The sequence below is a fragment of the Enhydra lutris genome, unplaced genomic scaffold (assembly GCF_002288905.1).
Source record: "Enhydra lutris kenyoni isolate GAN:26980312 unplaced genomic scaffold, ASM228890v2 scaffoldscaffold1, whole genome shotgun sequence".
Classification (NCBI taxonomy): Eukaryota; Metazoa; Chordata; class Mammalia; order Carnivora; family Mustelidae; genus Enhydra; species Enhydra lutris.
Genome location: NW_019154085.1, coordinates 44,307,799 through 44,325,591, shown reverse-complemented (window position 1 = coordinate 44,325,591; position 17,793 = coordinate 44,307,799). Strand labels below are relative to the sequence as shown.

Sequence of the window (17,793 nt, the reverse complement as noted above, 5' to 3'; positions counted from 1 at the left end):
TGTATAACCCCAGAGCTAATTCTGATTCAGGGTTTATTAGAGGCTCATGGTCTCACTAGGCAGTCAGTGTGGGATGTCATAAAAATAAGGTTGGATAATTATGTCATGACTGGTTTCATATCACTCTGCTTAACATTGTTCTGCATTATGTGATTGAATATAGAGGCAATAGCAAAAACACAAGAGCAAGACATCTAGCCTAATCCCAGACCCACATGTGAATTTCATGCAACTAAATGTCATATGAAAAAGGAAAAGACCTTGATACAATGAGCACTGGGTGTTACGTACAACTGACAATTTACTGGACTCTACATCTGAAACTAATGATATACTAGATGTTAACTAATTGAATTTAAATAGAATAAGTTATTAAAAAAAGAAAAGATCAAACCAAACATCTCTAAGAGTGCTTTTAAGATGAGAACTCTAAGAGTAGCTTGAGTTCTTCCTTTCAAATTTATAGAGTCGCGTACCTACGCCATTTTGGTTTTTATAGAAAAGAGAAGAAACTGTTGCTCAAAGAATTGTCTAACATGCTGGGACGCTAAGTCACCGAACCCTGAATCTGAGATTCTGTTTCCTAGCTGTGGATTCGGACAAAGAAAATTCCTAAGATCACTTGGGGATTATAAGAGAAATGTCCAAAACTTAGAAATCATGTTTGGACTTCTGTTAAGAGCACGCACTCCCTTATCTTCTCCTGTGGGTATGGTAATGCACAATTCCATGCAACAACATCTCCCTCCAAATTCTGTAGAAGTTTCTAGAATACATACCCATGATTTCTCAGACAAATGAATATGATGTTTTGAAGTGTAACTGAAGAGTTGGTGCAAATGCAAATTTGGTATAAATGTCCCATTTTCACACCATGGTTCTTAAGAAGTTGCCTCTTATCCATTCAGAATGCAGAACTGAAACAGAATTTCACATTCCTTAATCAACATGTGTTTTGTGTGTCCATATTTCGTGTTTCTTATTGGTTTCCAAAGAAACATGTCAGAACACTGAACGATGCATGTGGTCACTTGTTCTAACGCTTTCACATTTTTGCATTTCTCTCTTTTAAAGCACAAGACTCTGCTGACATTATTTTCCTTATTGATGGATCAAACAACACCGGAAGTGTCCATTTTGCAGTCATTCGCGACTTCCTTGTAAATCTCCTTGAGAGACTCTCAGTCGGAGCTCAGCAGATCCGAGTGGGGGTGGTCCAGTATAGCGATGAGCCCAGAACCGTGTTCTCCTTGGACACCTACTCCACCAAGGCCCAGGTTCTGGATGCAGTGAAAGCCCTTGCATTCACTGGCGGGGAGCTGGCCAATGTCGGCCTTGCCCTTGATTTCGTGGTGGAGAACCACTTCACCCGGGCAGGGGGCAGCCGAGTGGAGGAAGGGGTTCCCCAGGTGCTGGTCCTCATAAGTGCTGGGCCTTCTAGTGACGAGATCCGCGATGGGGTGGTAGCACTGAAGCAGGCTAGCGTGTTCTCGTTTGGCCTCGGAGCCCAGGCCGCCTCCAGGGCCGAGCTTCAGCACATAGCTACCAATGACAACTTGGTGTTTACTGTCCCGGAATTCCGTAGCTTTGGGGACCTCCAGGAGCAATTACTGCCGTACATTGTTGGCGTGGCCCAAAGGCACATTGTCTTACAACCGCCAACCATTGTCACAGAAGGTACGTATGCTCTTCTCTCCATCCGTGGGGGAATGGGGGGTTTTGTGTATTGGTTTTTGTAGAAACAAGGCAGGCTCCTACAGAATGATTCACCTCAGGAGAACCTGTAAGTACCCACAGCAGAGTCCTTCTGCCGTGTGCTGGCTCTTGGATGTGATGTCTGTGATTGCTGCAGTGTGGGAAAAAAACCACGAGATCTGGGGGTGAGCGGGAAGCTCATGTTGACATATGCATTGTCAAGGAAGTGTGCTTTGAAGGTGAATTCTAGAGAACTGTTACTCTGATGCTGTCGAGCATCATTGTACTGTTTACTTACAATCCAGTCATCTGAAAAATGGATCTCAGGGGCTCATGACAATTCTGAGAAAACTGGTCTTGGACAATGGCATTGCCTCGAAGCTGGCATGTTAAGAGGTGTGCTCATAGGTAGGTGTGGGCTGATCCACAGGGTCCTCTCTGTGGTGGGTATTAAGGACCTCTCTTCTGAAGGTAAGCAACAACACAGATCCCTTGGGGGATATTCAGGAGATGCTGTTCGCCTGGGCTTGTCCAATTTCTGACTGGTTCTTTGGAGTGGCAAAATCATGACATACCTTCAAATGGGGGGCCTTTGGCATAAGAGCCCAGCTGGAGACATTTCTGAACATGAAACCAATCCCATTACCTAACACATATACATGCAACAAATGTGGGAGGTGAGAATGTGTTTTCAAATGTAAAGAGTCCAGCTGTGCTTGAGGCTGTGGCAGAGAAGTTTCAGGCAGACCCTCTGGTACCAAGTCCCCTTAACTGGTGATCTCATTTGTCTGCCAGAGATCACCTGTGGTATTCTGCAAAACTGCTGGGTAGGGAAAACCAGAGTTGATGCCCAATTCCATCCTGAAAATTCCCTTAATGTTTCTAGACATCCCTCTGATTGGAGGTTTCTCTGGATTTGCACACTTTTGGAAACAAACAGATGGTTTCCATAGGTCTTGTCCACATTGAGGAAACACCACAGCTGTAGCTGGGAGAACTCGCCTTTAGTCCCGGGTTTTATGGTAACCAGCTGTGTGATCCTGGACAGGCTGCAGAACCTCCCTGGGAGGTTTATTGAGTTTTATATTTGTTTATTGAATTTATGGTCTGGGAGCTATGGATGAAGACATTTCTGTTCCAGGAGAAGCTTCATGTTTTTCTTCTTCACAAGCAGCACACTGCTCTCATTTCAGTTCTCCTAAGCTAGGGGGTTAGCTCCTCACTCACAGACAGCATCTTTGTGACTACTTTGTGAATATTCAATAAAGATCCTTGGCTCTCTGGTGTGAGCTGGGCACCAGAAACACGGTGGTGGTGGACAAGAGAGACGTGGCCACTGCCCCGTTACAGGATAGTATTCCAAGTGTGAGAAGGTAGATGAGGGCAGCCTGGGGCTGTGAGGGGGAAGAACAGGGGGAGAGAGCTTCAGATGGGATGGCCAGGGATTGTGGGTTAGAGAAGCTGCAGGATAGAAAGGGGACAGCAGAGGGACAATGCTCTGGGTGCATGTCCCTGCAACACCAAGGAGCATGCCCACTTTCCAGAACTGTTGTAAGGTAGTGGGGCTGGAGCTCACTTAATCCACGGAAGGTTGGAGCTTAGGGACCACCCTCCAGTGGCTCTGTTTTCTCAGGGATCTGCGTGGTGAGATGGGGCATGGGTGTGGGCCACATTGGAGCCGAGAGCAGAGAATGAAAGTGGTCCTTCCAGAGGTTGGGAGAGGAAGGCTTCCAGGAGAGCACTGGTCATTGTGAGCTGGTGTAGGTTACTTCGCAGGTGGGCTGTGGAGCAGGGTGAGCAGATCTGGGGCCTGGCATGGCGGAGGCAGGTGGAACATGCGTGAGCAACAGGCAGAGGCCAGGCCGAGGTGGGGTGGGTGGCAATCTCCAGAAACAGTAAGGGCAGGTGGGGCCTGAATTACAGTTGCAGGGTGAGGGGTGGGGGGTGGCGTGGGAGGACAGGCCTTACTGCGGGCTAGGGTCCTGAGTCGCTGAGGATGGGCAGAGTCGGGTGGAGACAAGACAGCCCGGAGAAGTGACAGGAGGGGTCTGGATGTTTGCCGACAGCATTGGGGCACTACCAGGGAAGCCAGCCCAGTCCTGGGCTCCAGAGGTCTGGGGGAATATGTGGCATCCTGGGGGTGGGCTGGTGGCAGTCATTGTAGGAGGTGCAGGCAGAAGCCTGCTGATTAGCAGGACCTTAGGTTCAGCTCCCAGCAAGGGTATTTCAAACCCAGTCCCAGCAGAAGACAGCTGTGTTCGGGTTGTCATCACAAGTCAGGAAGGAGATGTCACTTACTGGAGGAGGAGGGGACTTGCCACTCAGCCAGCGGAGGGAGTCAGCCTGGTGATCTGGGATTACAGCTGACCTGTCTTTCTATTCATCTACGCTATGTGTTACATACATATATGTATGTACATACAGGGAATGCAGGAACCTCTGCATTTATGGTCTTAGGGTCAACTTCTACGTCCGAGGTGGGAGAGGAATGTGTGTGTGAGTGCGTGCATCTGAGCAGGCTCACTCCCCGTGTGTTCATGGAATGCACACGTGTGGTTAAGACTCTGTATACAGGTACTTACGTCTGTCTTCTGTATGTGTGCAGCGGGGAGGAGGAGGCAGGGCTGTGCCACACTCATGGTCTTTCACACACACACACACACACACACACACACACACACACACACACAGTGAGAATTCCACATGTCTGCACGTCTCTGTGAAGCATTTAAGGACTTGGAACTCATCATCTACCCCACAAGCCACGGCCAACGCAATGGTCCCTGCATGCTTGTCCCTGGGTGTTTTGTGTCCATGTGTGCATTTACGTGTTCTCCCTGAAAGAGGAGAGTTTGGACAGATAATAATAGAGTCAAATATCAAGACATATAACCCACATCCTTCTAAGTCTTGGAAGCCCCAGCAGGTGTCTGGATTGGGTGTAGTGCCTGACCTGATTCTTTGTTCCTGTGGCTCAGCCTGGCTGCTGTGTGTCCCTGTGGCAGGCAGATCCAAGTTTATAGCTGAGAGGCAGTGACTTCACCCAGATGCTTTTGCTCTGCAGTTTTTCACAGTCCTAACACGAAACTCAGCCCCTTACCAACACAGGTCTCTCACATGGACACCCTTCTGTGCCACTTGCTGACTTTGACATCGATTTCTTTTCCATAAGTTTTATGATGTCAAGTACTTGGTTTTCTTTCCTTTGCCTGAAAAACTCAGGCATGGAGAATAGAATGGAAGGGAATGGGGATGTTTACTCTCTGTCAGCTTGATGGTAGATGATCGTGATGTCACGGCAGTGAAACAAAGGACCCCCTCAGTAGGCACTGATGCTCCTTTACTCTATTAAGCTGCGGCTTCATTCTGGGCTCTCAAATCTAACCTCAGACTTTTGGCAGAAAAGAGCTTCCTGGCTTTTTTTACTGACGATGTGCTAAGCAGGTGGTGACTAAAACTTAGTTTTTGTCCAACGATTTTGTAAAAAGTTCTAGGAGTGGGTGGGGGTGGGGGATTAGGCCAACCTGCCACCCCAGAGGGAGGATGCAGCTGACAGCAATGTGTGTGTTCTGACAAATTCTCCTGGGGCTCCCACTGACTTCACACTGGCCAGAGCAAACGGGAGTGCCCTCCGAGTCTAGTTAGCTGTCTAGAGAGTCATAGTTGAATGTGATAGGTAAGGCCATTCTACTCACCTTATAATGTTGCTACCTACAGTCATTGAAGTCAACAAGAGAGACATAGTTTTCCTGGTGGATGGCTCATCCGCACTGGGACTGGCCAACTTCAATGCAATCCGCGACTTCATTGCCAAAGTCATCCAGAGGCTGGAAATCGGACAGGATCTTATCCAAGTGGCAGTGGCTCAGTATGCCGACACTGTGAGGCCAGAGTTTTATTTCAATAGCTACCCCAATAAAAGGGAAGTCATTACCGCCGTGCGGAGAATGAAACCCATGGAAGGCTCGGTCCTGTACACGGGCTCCGCTCTGGACTTTGTTCGCAACAACCTGTTCACTAGTTCGGCTGGCTACCGGGCCGCCGAGGGGGTCCCTAAGCTTCTGGTGCTGATTACAGGCGGTAAGTCCCTAGATGAAATCAGCCAGCCTGCCCAGGAGCTGAAGAGAAGCAGCATCATGTCCTTTGCCATTGGGAACAAGGCGGCGGACCAGGCTGAGCTGGAAGAGATTGCTTTTGATTCCTCCCTGGTGTTCATCCCTGCTGAGTTCCGAGCTGCCCCTTTGCAGGGCGTGCTGCCTGGCTTGCTGGCGCCTCTCAGGACCCTCTCCGGAACCTCTGAAGGTATGGTGGGGAGGAAGTCAGACTCACGGCAGGGTGGGTCTGCAGGCAGAGCCTTTGAGAAACCAACCAACCAACCAAGGAACCAAGTTTGATTTGTGCTCAGCTGAGAGACAGGTCTTAAATGATGGAAACAAGTGCCATAACCAAGATTTATTTCAGGCTTCTTTTTACCGTGAGTTGGGGATTGTGTGACTTGAATGCCGTAGGATACAATTGTAGGTCCTAAAATATCATCATATAAGAATTGTATGACTTGATGTGTCATCAAACAGAAATCATATGATGGAAACTGTAGGGCTGGGGGCCAACTGTCCTTCTAGCTTCTGGCTTAGGAGGTCACTTCTAGTTGTTACCTCTTGTCAGATCCCAGGATCTATCTCAACTGGTGACTCCTGTCCAGCCTGCTTCTGCCACCATCAAGATGTGGTTTGGCTCTTGCTTTCCTGAGCTCACATTCCCCGCTCAGTGGCCCAGCCCCCAACAGGGCACAAGGTTAACCCTCTCTCCTTTCTCTGAGGGATTTCCCTTCAGTCCATGAATGGGCATGGAGATAAAAGCCTAGTGGTTTCTAAAATCTTTCATTTAATAGGATTATCAGTGAAAAGTTATTTTCAAAGACACGGTAGTAGTCTGTGAGCTCACACACCAGTTGGGTGCAGTTCGCCGTCCTTAACGAAGATGAGTATCACAGGAGCAAGCTTTTCCGCCTCACAACTTCACCACTGGAAGACTGTCAGATGCATGACCCATATATTGCATGATGCTTGCTTTCTCCTCAGGCTCTTTGCTCTTCTGAAAGTCTCTCTCTCTCTTCGTTCCTTCAGGCTTCCAGTCCACACTCTCAAAGCCAAAGCCGTTTGATACACACAGGAAAAAATTAGTCGTCAGGTTGAAATTTTAGTGAGACACCAGGGAAGAGATGGAAGAGATTTTTTTTTTTTTTTAAAGGCATGTATTCCTAAGCGTGCTGCTACAAATTCTGTAATTTGGGAACTGTTCTTTTGAATCTCCATTTGCCTATCTTCAACCAAGCATGCCAAATAGTCTTTTTGCATCCTAACATGTTTCCGTGATCCTATTCTCTCCCTCTGGAGGAATTCCCAAGGGCACCCCGTGGGATTATTGCCAGGCAATGCCGTGACTCCCAACAGAAGGGAACCAAGAAAGAATGACAAAGGGGTCATCCTAAGAATACTTCAGGAGGAGAACAGCATAGTTTTATTATTTTTTTCCCTAGCCTTCAGGAACTTGTCTTCTCAGGCGACTTGGGCTAACACTTCTAACCTATCTGCAAATGTGTAGAGGGGAACCCTGGGGGACCTGGTGTCCCCCATGTGAGCCTGGCTGCGACCACAGTCCTAAACCCGAGTGAGGTGGAAATGCAGGGCATGCTGGTCACTTCCCTTCCAGGGAAGAAAGGTTCTGCTTCAAGGATTCTGATCATTTTTGTTGGTTGCAAACTCTCCCTTTGGCGCTCTCTCTCTCCATGAGCCAACTTGGTGTTGTCAACTTGGCTACTGATACGCCTCACACACCCCAGCCACCATGAAAGGAAAATATGCCGCCTTCTGCCATATTTGACGAGCCGGACACGCTTTGCCTCACCGACTGTCTGTGTGTTCTAAATGTTGGCATGTGTGCCCATGGTGTGGGCACACATGGAGTGCCCCTGGCGGTTGTGTATGTCTCACTCTGTTTTCTGTGCTTCACTGCAGTTCACGTAAACAAAAGGGATATCATCTTTCTTTTGGATGGATCGCTCAACGTCGGAAAGGCCAATTTCCCTTATGTGCGGGACTTTGTCATGAACGTAGTTAACAGCCTTGATGTCGGAGGCGACAATATTCGTGTCGGTTTAGTGCAATTTAGTGACACTCCAGTAACGGAGTTCTCCCTAAACACATACCAGGCCAAGTCAGATTTGCTGGCCCATGTGAGGCAGCTGCAGCTCAAGGGGGGGTCGGGCCTGAACACGGGCTCGGCCCTGAGCTACGTGCACGCGCACCACTTCACCGAAGCTGGCGGCAGCAGGATCCGTGAACACGTGCCGCAGCTCTTGCTCCTGCTTACGGCCGGGCAGTCCGAGGACACCTACTTGCCCGCTGCCAATGCTTTAGCGCGTGCAGGGGTCCTCACCTTCTGTGTGGGGGCTGGCCGGGCGAATAAGGCAGAACTTGAGCAGATGGCTTTTAACCCAAGCCTGGTGTATCTCATGGATGATTTCAGCTCCCTGCCGGCTTTGCCTCAGCAGCTGATTCAGCCCCTGACCACTTATGTTAGTGGAGGGGTGGAGGAGGTGCCGCTCGCCCAGCCAGGTAAAGCTCCCCGACTGCGCGGGGCTCCCTTCCCTCAACACCTCCCCCCAGGGGAGGACAGGTGGCCCAGCCTGAGCTCGAGAGCCTGCGGAGCTATAGAACGAAGACCGGGCATCTGTGGTCCAGGTGTTTTGGATGGGGGCTTGAGATACCGTGCCAGCAAGTTTAGATCCTCTGTCTAAAGGGTGTTTGTTCACAAAAGAAAGTCTAGGACATCCAGCTGCCATTCCTCCCGTCTTACCACCACCCCCCTTTTTTTGTCCCAGTGCCTGAGAATTTTCTGGAGCACAGATCCAGATAGAAGTGAGAGGGAGAGGGATGGCGTCCCTTTCATATGGGAGAATGCATCAGGGTCATTTAAAAATGGCAATTGTTTTATTTATATGATTTTTAAAAAATATTCAAAATCTGCCAAAGGTAGAAAATTACTTTTTTTGAGAAGCCCAACAAGGGCTGCGTCTTGATGTGATGACAGAATGATTTCCAAAGGAAGTCTGGACTCTTGCTGTCACTGCACATTAGTGCAGGGGTGAGATTCCAACACATTGGCTCTACCAGCTTGCTGAGATCACACAGATGGGGAGCAAGACTGAGACAACTGAAACCTAATAAAAATACCTCTGAGAATTCTTTGAGCTGAAAATAATGCTCACGTGACATGTTATAGACCCCTATGGGCTGTCCTCCCTGTTTTCTGTTGGCTAAGTACCGCAGATTGGGATGCACTGATATACAGGGTGACCCAGAGTAATGATGGGCACTCTTTGGGGTCCTAGTCCATAACCTCAAAGTTAGGAAAAGATAATCCAGTTAGAGCAGATAGGTGTCAACTCAGTTCTCCTTGGGTGGCTAAGCCATGTCAGCCTTTGTTGCTAGAGACGGGTCAATTTTTAAGCAAAAGGATGACCAGGACCACATTTTAAGTAGTTTAATTTATAACAGTTGGAAAACACTCTTCTGCTAGAGTGATATGACCTCCTGATGCAAGAATAGGACCCTCTGGGGCTCCCGTTGTCTTGCTTTGTTGAAGAAGCATGATACTGGATTGAGTAGAACCATCAAGTTCAAGTCCTTTGCAAACAGGCACTGCTTTGAAATGGGACGTTTTAACTACAGCTGTGCTTCAGGTTTTTTTTTTTTTAAAGATTTTTAATTATTTATTTATTTGACAGAGAGAGAGATAGAGAGAGAGAGAGAGAGATCACAAGTAGGCAGAGCAGAAGGTAGCAGTAGGCAGAGAGAGAGGGGGAAGCAGGCTCCCTGCTGAGATGAGAGCCCAAGATCATGACCTGAGCCAAAGGCAGAGGCTTAACCTACTGAGCCACCCAGGCATCCCATGCTTCAGGTTTTGACAGTGGGTTTTCTCCTTCCTTGCTGGTATAGTGCTCATCAGACGATTGTGTGACCTCCCATGACCAAATGCTAGTGGTGCTGGGCTGAAGTCATGTCGGTGCTGGTTATGTTCTCCTCCCTCACTGTGTCCCAACCTACTTCTGTTGTAGAAAGCAAGCGAGACATTCTATTCCTCTTCGATGGCTCAGCCAATCTCTCGGGCCAGTTCCCTGCCGTCCGCGACTTTCTCTACAAGGTTATTGATGAGCTTGATGTGAAACCGGAGGGGACCCGGATTGCAGTGGCTCAGTACAGTGATGACGTCAGGGTGGAGTCCCGTTTTGATGAGCACCAGAATAAACCTGAAATCCTGAGTCTTGTCAAGAGAATGAAGATCAAGACCGGCAAAGCCCTCAATCTGGGCTACGCACTGGACTACGCACAGAGGTACATTTTTGTGAAGTCTGCGGGAAGCCGGATCGAGGATGGAGTGCTTCAGTTCCTGGTGCTGCTGGTTGCAGGAAGGTCATCAGATCGTCTGGACACTCCTGCACTCAACCTGAAGCAGAGTGGGGTGGTGACTTTCGTACTGCAGGCCAAGAACGCAGATCCTGCTGAGCTGGAGCTGATGGTGCCTTCCCCCGTCTTCATTCTGGCCGCCGAGTCACTTCCCAAGATCGGAGAGCTTCAACCTCAGATTGTCAATCTCTTAAAATCGGTGCACAATGGGGCACCGGCACCAGGTATGTCACAGACATTCCGCTTGCTTCCACAACCCAGTTCTGCAATGCATGAGGACAGTAGGCTGCTGGCTCTTTCTTCTCCCACTTTATTGTCTAACTGCTCTCAGGGCAAATCAGGAGAATCAGGGTGACATTAGATAGATATTTCATAATTAGATGATAAAGATTTAGACATATTAAGAGTTAAGAATCCTTTTACAAACACTGTTTTTACACTATGCCTAATAGAAGCCACATACCATGGATGCGTTATAGCTAAAACAGTCTACAGCTTCATAGTCCTCCAATGTCTTACTTTAAGTGGGTCTCACTGTGCTGTAATTCATCCACAACTCATTCATCAAGAATATAAGATGTGATGAGCGGTGGGTAAATTTCCACTGTAAACACAGCACTGGAATTTCCAACTGCTGATCTGTGTTACCATGACTTTGTGTTTAACCGCTTTCCATTTGTTGATAAAAATGCAGTGAAAAGAGTAGGGGCGCCTGGGTGGCTCAATGGGTCAAGTCTCTGCTTTCGGCTCAGGTCATGATCTCAGGGTCCTGGGATCGAGCCCCGCATCAGGCTCTCTGCTCAGCAGGGAGCCTGCTTCCCCCTCTCTCTCTGCCTGCCTCTCTGCCTACTTGTGATATCTCTCTGTCAAATAAATGAATAAAATCTTTAAGGAAAAAAAAATGCAGTGAAAAGAGTAATTAATTTCAAGTATAAATCTTTTTATTGAAAACTGATAATTTAGTACTTTTGCATTGACTCTTCAGACATACACTGCTGGTTTTGAACTATAAGCCTGACATCTGGTCTCCATTTCTCCCCATTGATCCACTGTGACTTGCAGCAAATCATTCGAGAGCTCCCATCTATGTAATGTGCTTATGGTTACGCGGGTTCCGCCATCCTGTCTCTCCACCAGCACTGTTTCCTGAGTATACCTTTGAAAATTGACAATGCTGTTCAAGCATCAGGAAGTTCTAAAATAAAGGGCTATCATCTACCTACCTACCTATCTATCATCTCTCTATATTGCTGTATTCATTTTTGATTTCTGCAGTAACAAATTACCATAAACTTAGTGGCTTAAAAGAAAATGGATTCATTGTCTTCCAGTTTTAGAGGTGAGCAATCCAAAATCAGTTTCACTGGGCTAAAAGCAAGGTGTCAATCAGATTGCATTCCTTGTGGAGGTTCTCATGGCTTGTGCATTCCCTGGCCTTGTGCGACCCACACTTCTTGGCTTGGGGCCCCTACCTGCATCTGAAAAGCAGAAGCAGAGCCTCTTCTGTCTTCTCTGGCTTCTGCTTCCTCCCCTAGAGCTTCTCCTTAAACGCTCATCACCTTATCTCCCTCTTAGAAGGACACATGATTGATTATACTGAGTCTACTTGGATAATCCAGGATAATTTCCTCATCCCCAAACACTTCATGTAATCGTACCTGCAAAGCCCTCTCCATAAGGTCTGAGGATTCTGAATTGGATAGCTGTGTGGGGCCATTATTCAAACCAATCATGACCCATAGCAGATGGTCCCTTTTGGTCCCTTGTGTCATTGAGGCTGTCTCCCTCCCAGTTTCAGGTGAAAAGGATGTGGTATTTCTGATTGATGGCTCTGAGGGCGTCAGGAGCGGCTTCCCTCTGTTGAAAGAATTTGTCCAGAGAGTGGTGGAGAGCCTGGATGTGGGCCCAGACCGGGTTCGTGTGGCCGTGGTACAGTACAGTGACCGGACCAGACCCGAGTTCTACCTAAATTCCTACATGGATCAGCAGAGTGTGGTCAGCGCCGTACGCAGGCTGAACCTACTGGGAGGGCCGACCCCCAACACTGGGGCTGCCCTGGACTTCGTCCTGAGGAATATCCTGATTAGCTCGGCCGGAAGCAGGATAGCAGAAGGTGTCCCCCAGCTCCTGATTGTCCTCACGGCAGACAGGTCTGGGGATGACGTGAGGGGTCCCTCGGTCGTCCTGAAGAGGGGAGGGGCAGTGCCCATTGGCATCGGCATCGGGAATGCTGACATCACCGAGATGCAGACCATCTCCTTCATCCCCGACTTTGCCGTGGCCATTCCTACCTTCCGGCAGCTGGGGACCATCCAGCCTGGGATCTCCGAGAGAGTCATCCAGCTCAACCGGGAAGAACTAAGGAGGCTGCAGCCAGTTCTGCTCCCCCCAACGAGCCCGGGTAAGGAGGGCATTCCTTGGGTCATTATTCCTAGAAACCGCTGGGGCTACTTGTTTGGACTATGGGCTTTGAAGTGTCCTCTGTTTTTTTTTTTTTTTTCTGCCATATTGGGTGAAAACTGGCTTTTCATGAAGAAATAGGGGCCATATGCCTTTGCTCTCAGTGGCCAGAAGTGAGAGGGGGGTTGGGGACCTGCTACAATTCATGTTTTGGGTCAAATTAAAGTTTTGAAGAGTGCTGACCCCTAAGTCTATGTAGAGGCTTCTGCATAATATCGGGAGGGATGGGGCCATCTCACTTATGACACCAGCTCAATATCAGTTCTTAGCTGTCCCTGGCAGCCTTCTGTGATCAGGGAGGGGACATGACCACAGGGTCCCTCAAGCTGGGGCACAGTCTCTGAAATATTGGTATTTCCAGAACCGAAGTGTGATGACTGTTCTTAAATGTGGCTGGTGTTGAGAAGTAAATGTCTTAATTGGCAGGAGTGCGCCTTGCTCTTACAGCTGCAGTCCTATCTATTTCATCTTTCCTATTTTGCTTTTGTAGGCCTGGTTATAATAAGCTAGAAATCAGTGTGAGCCTGGCCACTGAGAATGAAGAGGGCTGAGATATATTTCCCCTCACAGTCCCCACCAAGGACCTGCCTGCACTGAGCCCTTGGTAGAGAGGGTCTCAGTACTGAGGAGGCAGTAGTGACTTACCTTCTACAGAGTGCCCTCTGGGGGGGGGGAAAGGCAGAGGGGAACAAAAGGAAGGGAAAAGTAGAAGCAAGGGAGACAACAGTCAGATGCTGGATATGGTGCCCTTTGGGTGAATGAAGGAGGTGAGGACGACCAACATGGTGCAGTTGAGAAGGGCTTTTCTTTGCTGGTGTCCGGAACAGAGTACAGTATGCCTCACAGGCTTCTGTGGAATGTTCTAAAGGGTTTGTGGTGAAATAAATCTGGGAGACAGTTGATGTGTATTGCATTTCTCCAATTCAGTAAGAGAACCACATTTCCAAAATGTATGTGACTGCAGGGTCCTTCTAATATGGTGCACTCTGGGTACCAGGGTTCTCAAGAATGCACTTTGGAAATCTTGTCATAGTGTACATGTGACTTCTTTACTTTAAATACGAGCGTATATTTCTACAGCATATTTGCTCTCCCACTCTTCAAAATGACGACTATTTTCTACCTTTGCCTTCTTCCTATCCTCCTACCTCTACACTTAGCCTCTTTTCAGAACTGCTCTCTGTATCTCAGCCCCACCTGTTCGCAGGTGAGCTGTCTCTGCCTCCTGGGCATCGCCCCTCTCATCTACTCAAGGGCACCATCCACCATTCTCTCTCCTGCCTCATTGCTTCTCCACCAAGGATGAGAAGGACGATTTCTTTCTGGATAAAAACACTTCACTTTTTCTTCTTTCTTAAAGACTGTCTCTTGATGCCTTCTTCCCCCTCCAGCAGTGCCTCAATCTCCTTTTAAAAGAGTTATCTAAATCTTTACAAATCCCCTCTGAGCTCACCCTGATCTGTATTTTAACTAGAATAGTCAGAATGAAGATACCTTGCCTGTTGGGTGGTGATTCCATGACAAACTGGGAGGTGTTTCATTAACACTAAGAATTTGGTGCCTGCAAAGGTGAAGCCCCTGATAACATGTGATTCGCAGGTGTTGGAAGCAAGAAGGATGTGGTCTTTCTCATTGATGGGTCCCAAAGTGCTGGTCCTGAATTTCAGTATATCCGCACCCTCATTGAGAGGCTGGTTGACTACCTGGACGTGGGCTTTGACACGACTCGGGTGGCAGTCATCCAGTTCAGCGAGGACCCCAGGGTGGAATTCCTGCTGAACGCCCATTCCAGTAAGGATGAAGTACAGAATGCAGTGAGGCGGTTGAGGCCCAAAGGTGGGAGGCAAATCAACATTGGGAGTGCCCTGGAGTACGTGTCAAGGAATATCTTCAAGAGGCCCCTGGGAAGCCGGATTGAAGAGGGTGTCCCTCAGTTCCTGGTCCTCATTTCATCTGGGAAATCTGATGACGAGGTAGACGATTCTGCAGCCGAGCTCAAGCGGTCTGGTGTGGCACCATTTACCGTGGCAAGGAATGCAGACCAGGAAGAGCTGGTGAAGATCTCCCTGAACCCTGAATACGTGTTCTCAGTGAGCACATTCCGGGAACTGCCCAGCCTAGAGCAGAAACTGCTGACCCCCATCACAACCCTAACTTCAGAACAGATACAGAGGATCCTGGCCAGCACCCGCTATTCTTCTCCAGGTAAGATGGGCTATTTGTTGTTGTTCTCTGAGTATTTTTTTTTCGATATAAAAATATAACAAGTTCAGAGGTCCGTGGAACTCATGATAAGTTAAAATAAAATAAAGGGACACCTGACATTGAACTAGTTACATCTATTGCTTGTTGAAAGGAGGGAAGATGCACATAGTGGGGAACCACGGAGCATCTCAGTAAGAGGGCATTAGAATGGACTTAGGATAGGATTTGAGTTCATGGTAGGCAGTTCTGTGGAAGGCTGAAGGAAATGGCAATTTGGCCTGGATAAGCTATTGTCAAACAGTGAAAGTAATTCTGTGATTAGGTATCTTTCTACATCCTGTGGCTAAAGCTGTAATTGGTAAAGAAGCAGCAGTCATTCCCATTAGCCAGGATGGCAGGTGTTTGGTTATTTTTGTCTTCTTTTTGTCACTGTGTATGCATGTATGATTCTGGTGTTGATGTCCTGTGAAATCTTTTGTATTCTACAGGAGAACCCAAGGCCTGGATGTGTGTACTGGTCCAGCTTTTCTCTTTCTTAATATTAATGGCTCAATTCCATGACTTGCTCAGCTTTTGCTGTGCTGTGTTTCCATTATAAGTAGCCGAGGGATTTATGAAGCAAACAGGCTGAATTTGTTGAGTGGCAATGTATGAGCAGCTCAATAAAATGACAACCAAGAAGGACCTAGAATTCTAACTAAGAGGAAAACATGGTTCATTTTTCCCAGGACTTGTTGATTAGTTTTGTAGTTAAAAATGGATTGATTCAGGGGCGCCTGGGTGGCTCAGTGGTTAAAGCCTCTGCCTTCGGCTCAGGTCATGATCTCAGGGTCCTAGGATCGAGTCCCACATCAGGCTCTCTGCTCAGCAGGGAGCCTGCCTCCTCCTCCTGTCTCTCTCTGCCTGCCTCTCTGCCTACTTGTGATCTGTCAAATAAATTAAAAAAAAAATCTTTAAAAAATGGATTGATTCATATAAAGAAAATAGGGACAATAACAATGAAGACAAAAAAATTGTGTAAATGCTAGGCAGGAGGAAATCCCATGAGTCAATCACATGGGGAGCTCTTGTGGCACACTGGGAGAGAGTTGGCATTCTCCAGGTGTCCCTATGTGAGTGGTGGCCTTGGACAGACAGGCCCTTTGATCTCAGTTGTCTCTCTCTCCTTGTATACCAAAGATGTTGCTCTGGGTGATCTTGATCCCTTCTGTAGTAAAAGCTCATAATTCTGTAGAATCTGATAATCCTGTTTCTAAATGCTGTTTACACTTTTTAAAAACAAGTTGTAACCCAGACTGCAAAGCCAAAATCAAAATAAAGTAAATGTAGAAAGTTTTGGAGAACCTTGAATAATTCAAAAACCAGAAACTGTTTTGGTGGAAAAGGCCCAAATTTTAGTGGTTAATTTTAAAAAGCTCAAGAGATAAGCACATGTACCTCAGCTTATAATTATAAAGTTAATTAATAATGTACAATGGAAGGCAAAGTTCAGAAATGCAAGCGGAAACAAAACCAGAGAAACAACCAGTCATGTACGGAGTTTTCCTCTTCTTTTCTTTCTGCCCACAGCTACGGAGAGTGATGCTGCGGACATTGTCTTCCTAATCGATAGTTCTGACAGTATCAAGCCTGATGACGTTGCACATATTCGGGACTTTGTTATCAAGATCGTTCGCAGACTCAACATTGGCCCGAATAAAGTGAGGATTGGGGTTGTACAATTCAGCAATGAAGTCTTCCCAGAATTCTTCCTGAAGACCCATAAATCCCAGGCCACTGTGCTCGATGCCATACGTCGCCTGAGGTTCAAAGGGGGGTCCCCACTGAACACTGGCAAAGCTCTGGAATTTGTGGCAAGAAACCTCTTTGTTAAGTCTGCTGGGAGCCGGATAGAAGACGGGGTGCCCCAACACCTGGTTCTCTTTTTGGGTGGAAAATCCCAGGATGATATTTCCAGATTTTCACAGGTGATTAGTTCCTCAGGGATTGTGAGTTTAGGAGTAGGAGACCGAAATATCGACAGAACAGAGCTACAGACCATCACCAACGACCCTAGGCTGATCTTCACGGTGCGAGAGTTCAAAGAGCTCCCCAGCATAGAAGACAGGGTCATGCACGCCTTTGGACCCTCTGGGGTCACGCCTGCACCTCCAGGAGTGGACGTACCTTCTCCCTCACGGCCAGGTATGACCCGTGGGACCTGTAACTACAGAGCACATCATCAGTTATCTTTTAATTGAAAAATATCATCAGCATTTATTTTAATAATTTTCATCTGTTAGGGTTGTTGCTGCACATAAAACTAGAAACTAAATATTGGACAAATGATTCAGTTGAAACTGTAGAAGGAAACAGAGCCTGAGAAACATGGTTAAGGATTCCTCCGAGAGGCTTCTCTGAGGTTACTCCCAGTGCCATGGAAAGGTTCTGCGAAGGAGCATTGAGGATTAGCCATAGATTCATTGGCTCTCAGAATAGGATGAAACCTTGGAGGTTAGCTAATCCATGCCCCTCTTTTACTCCAGTCTTGATAGCTTGATTGTAATTAGGAAATTACCCCCAGATGCCATTGAGTTTTGGCAGGCTTCCATGAAGCTCTTAGCATGTGGGTAAGCAATTCTCCAAAGGTGAATGGGGTCTGCTTCCCATTTTCCAACCTGCTTCTCCCAGCCCTTTTTTGGATCTGCCTCTAGCTCATCTCCCTCGACTCCTGTCAGACATCATTGTTTATTTTTGGCCAGAAGGAAAGGGGTTAGTGGCATTTACTAAAACATCTGAGTTTATGGACCGCTGAATCTGTGACGTGATACCATTTTGCATGGGATAATCAGGATCAGTTCTCAGTTTCCCCGAGTCCTTCTGTCTCCTATCTTTTCGTTCAGATGATTTATCATTTGTCTTCTTGTTTTTAGCATCATGGTGGGTGTGAATTTAGGAACTATAGAGTCAAGCAATAAAGCAAAGG

At 47.5% G+C, this 17,793-nt stretch overlaps 1 protein-coding gene across 5 annotated transcripts in view; it reads left to right on the top strand.

Annotated features, from left to right (window-relative positions):
• Positions 1-17,793, top strand: part of LOC111141881 (collagen type VI alpha 3 chain) — a 78,043-nt gene that overhangs the window by 19,312 nt on the left and 40,938 nt on the right. Inside the window, exons 4-10 of one of the 5 annotated variants that reach the window (XM_022494722.1) lie at positions 1,075-1,677; positions 5,413-5,997; positions 7,713-8,312; positions 9,815-10,387; positions 11,956-12,564; positions 14,223-14,828; positions 16,398-17,012. In XM_022494722.1, the coding sequence (XP_022350430.1) occupies positions 1,075-1,677; positions 5,413-5,997; positions 7,713-8,312; positions 9,815-10,387; positions 11,956-12,564; positions 14,223-14,828; positions 16,398-17,012 (4,191 nt within the window). The remainder of the gene's footprint in view (positions 1-1,074; positions 1,678-5,412; positions 5,998-7,712; positions 8,313-9,814; positions 10,388-11,955; positions 12,565-14,222; positions 14,829-16,397; positions 17,013-17,793) is intronic. The other 4 variants (XM_022494731.1, XM_022494728.1, XM_022494734.1 and 1 more) reach the window with 4 other exon arrangements.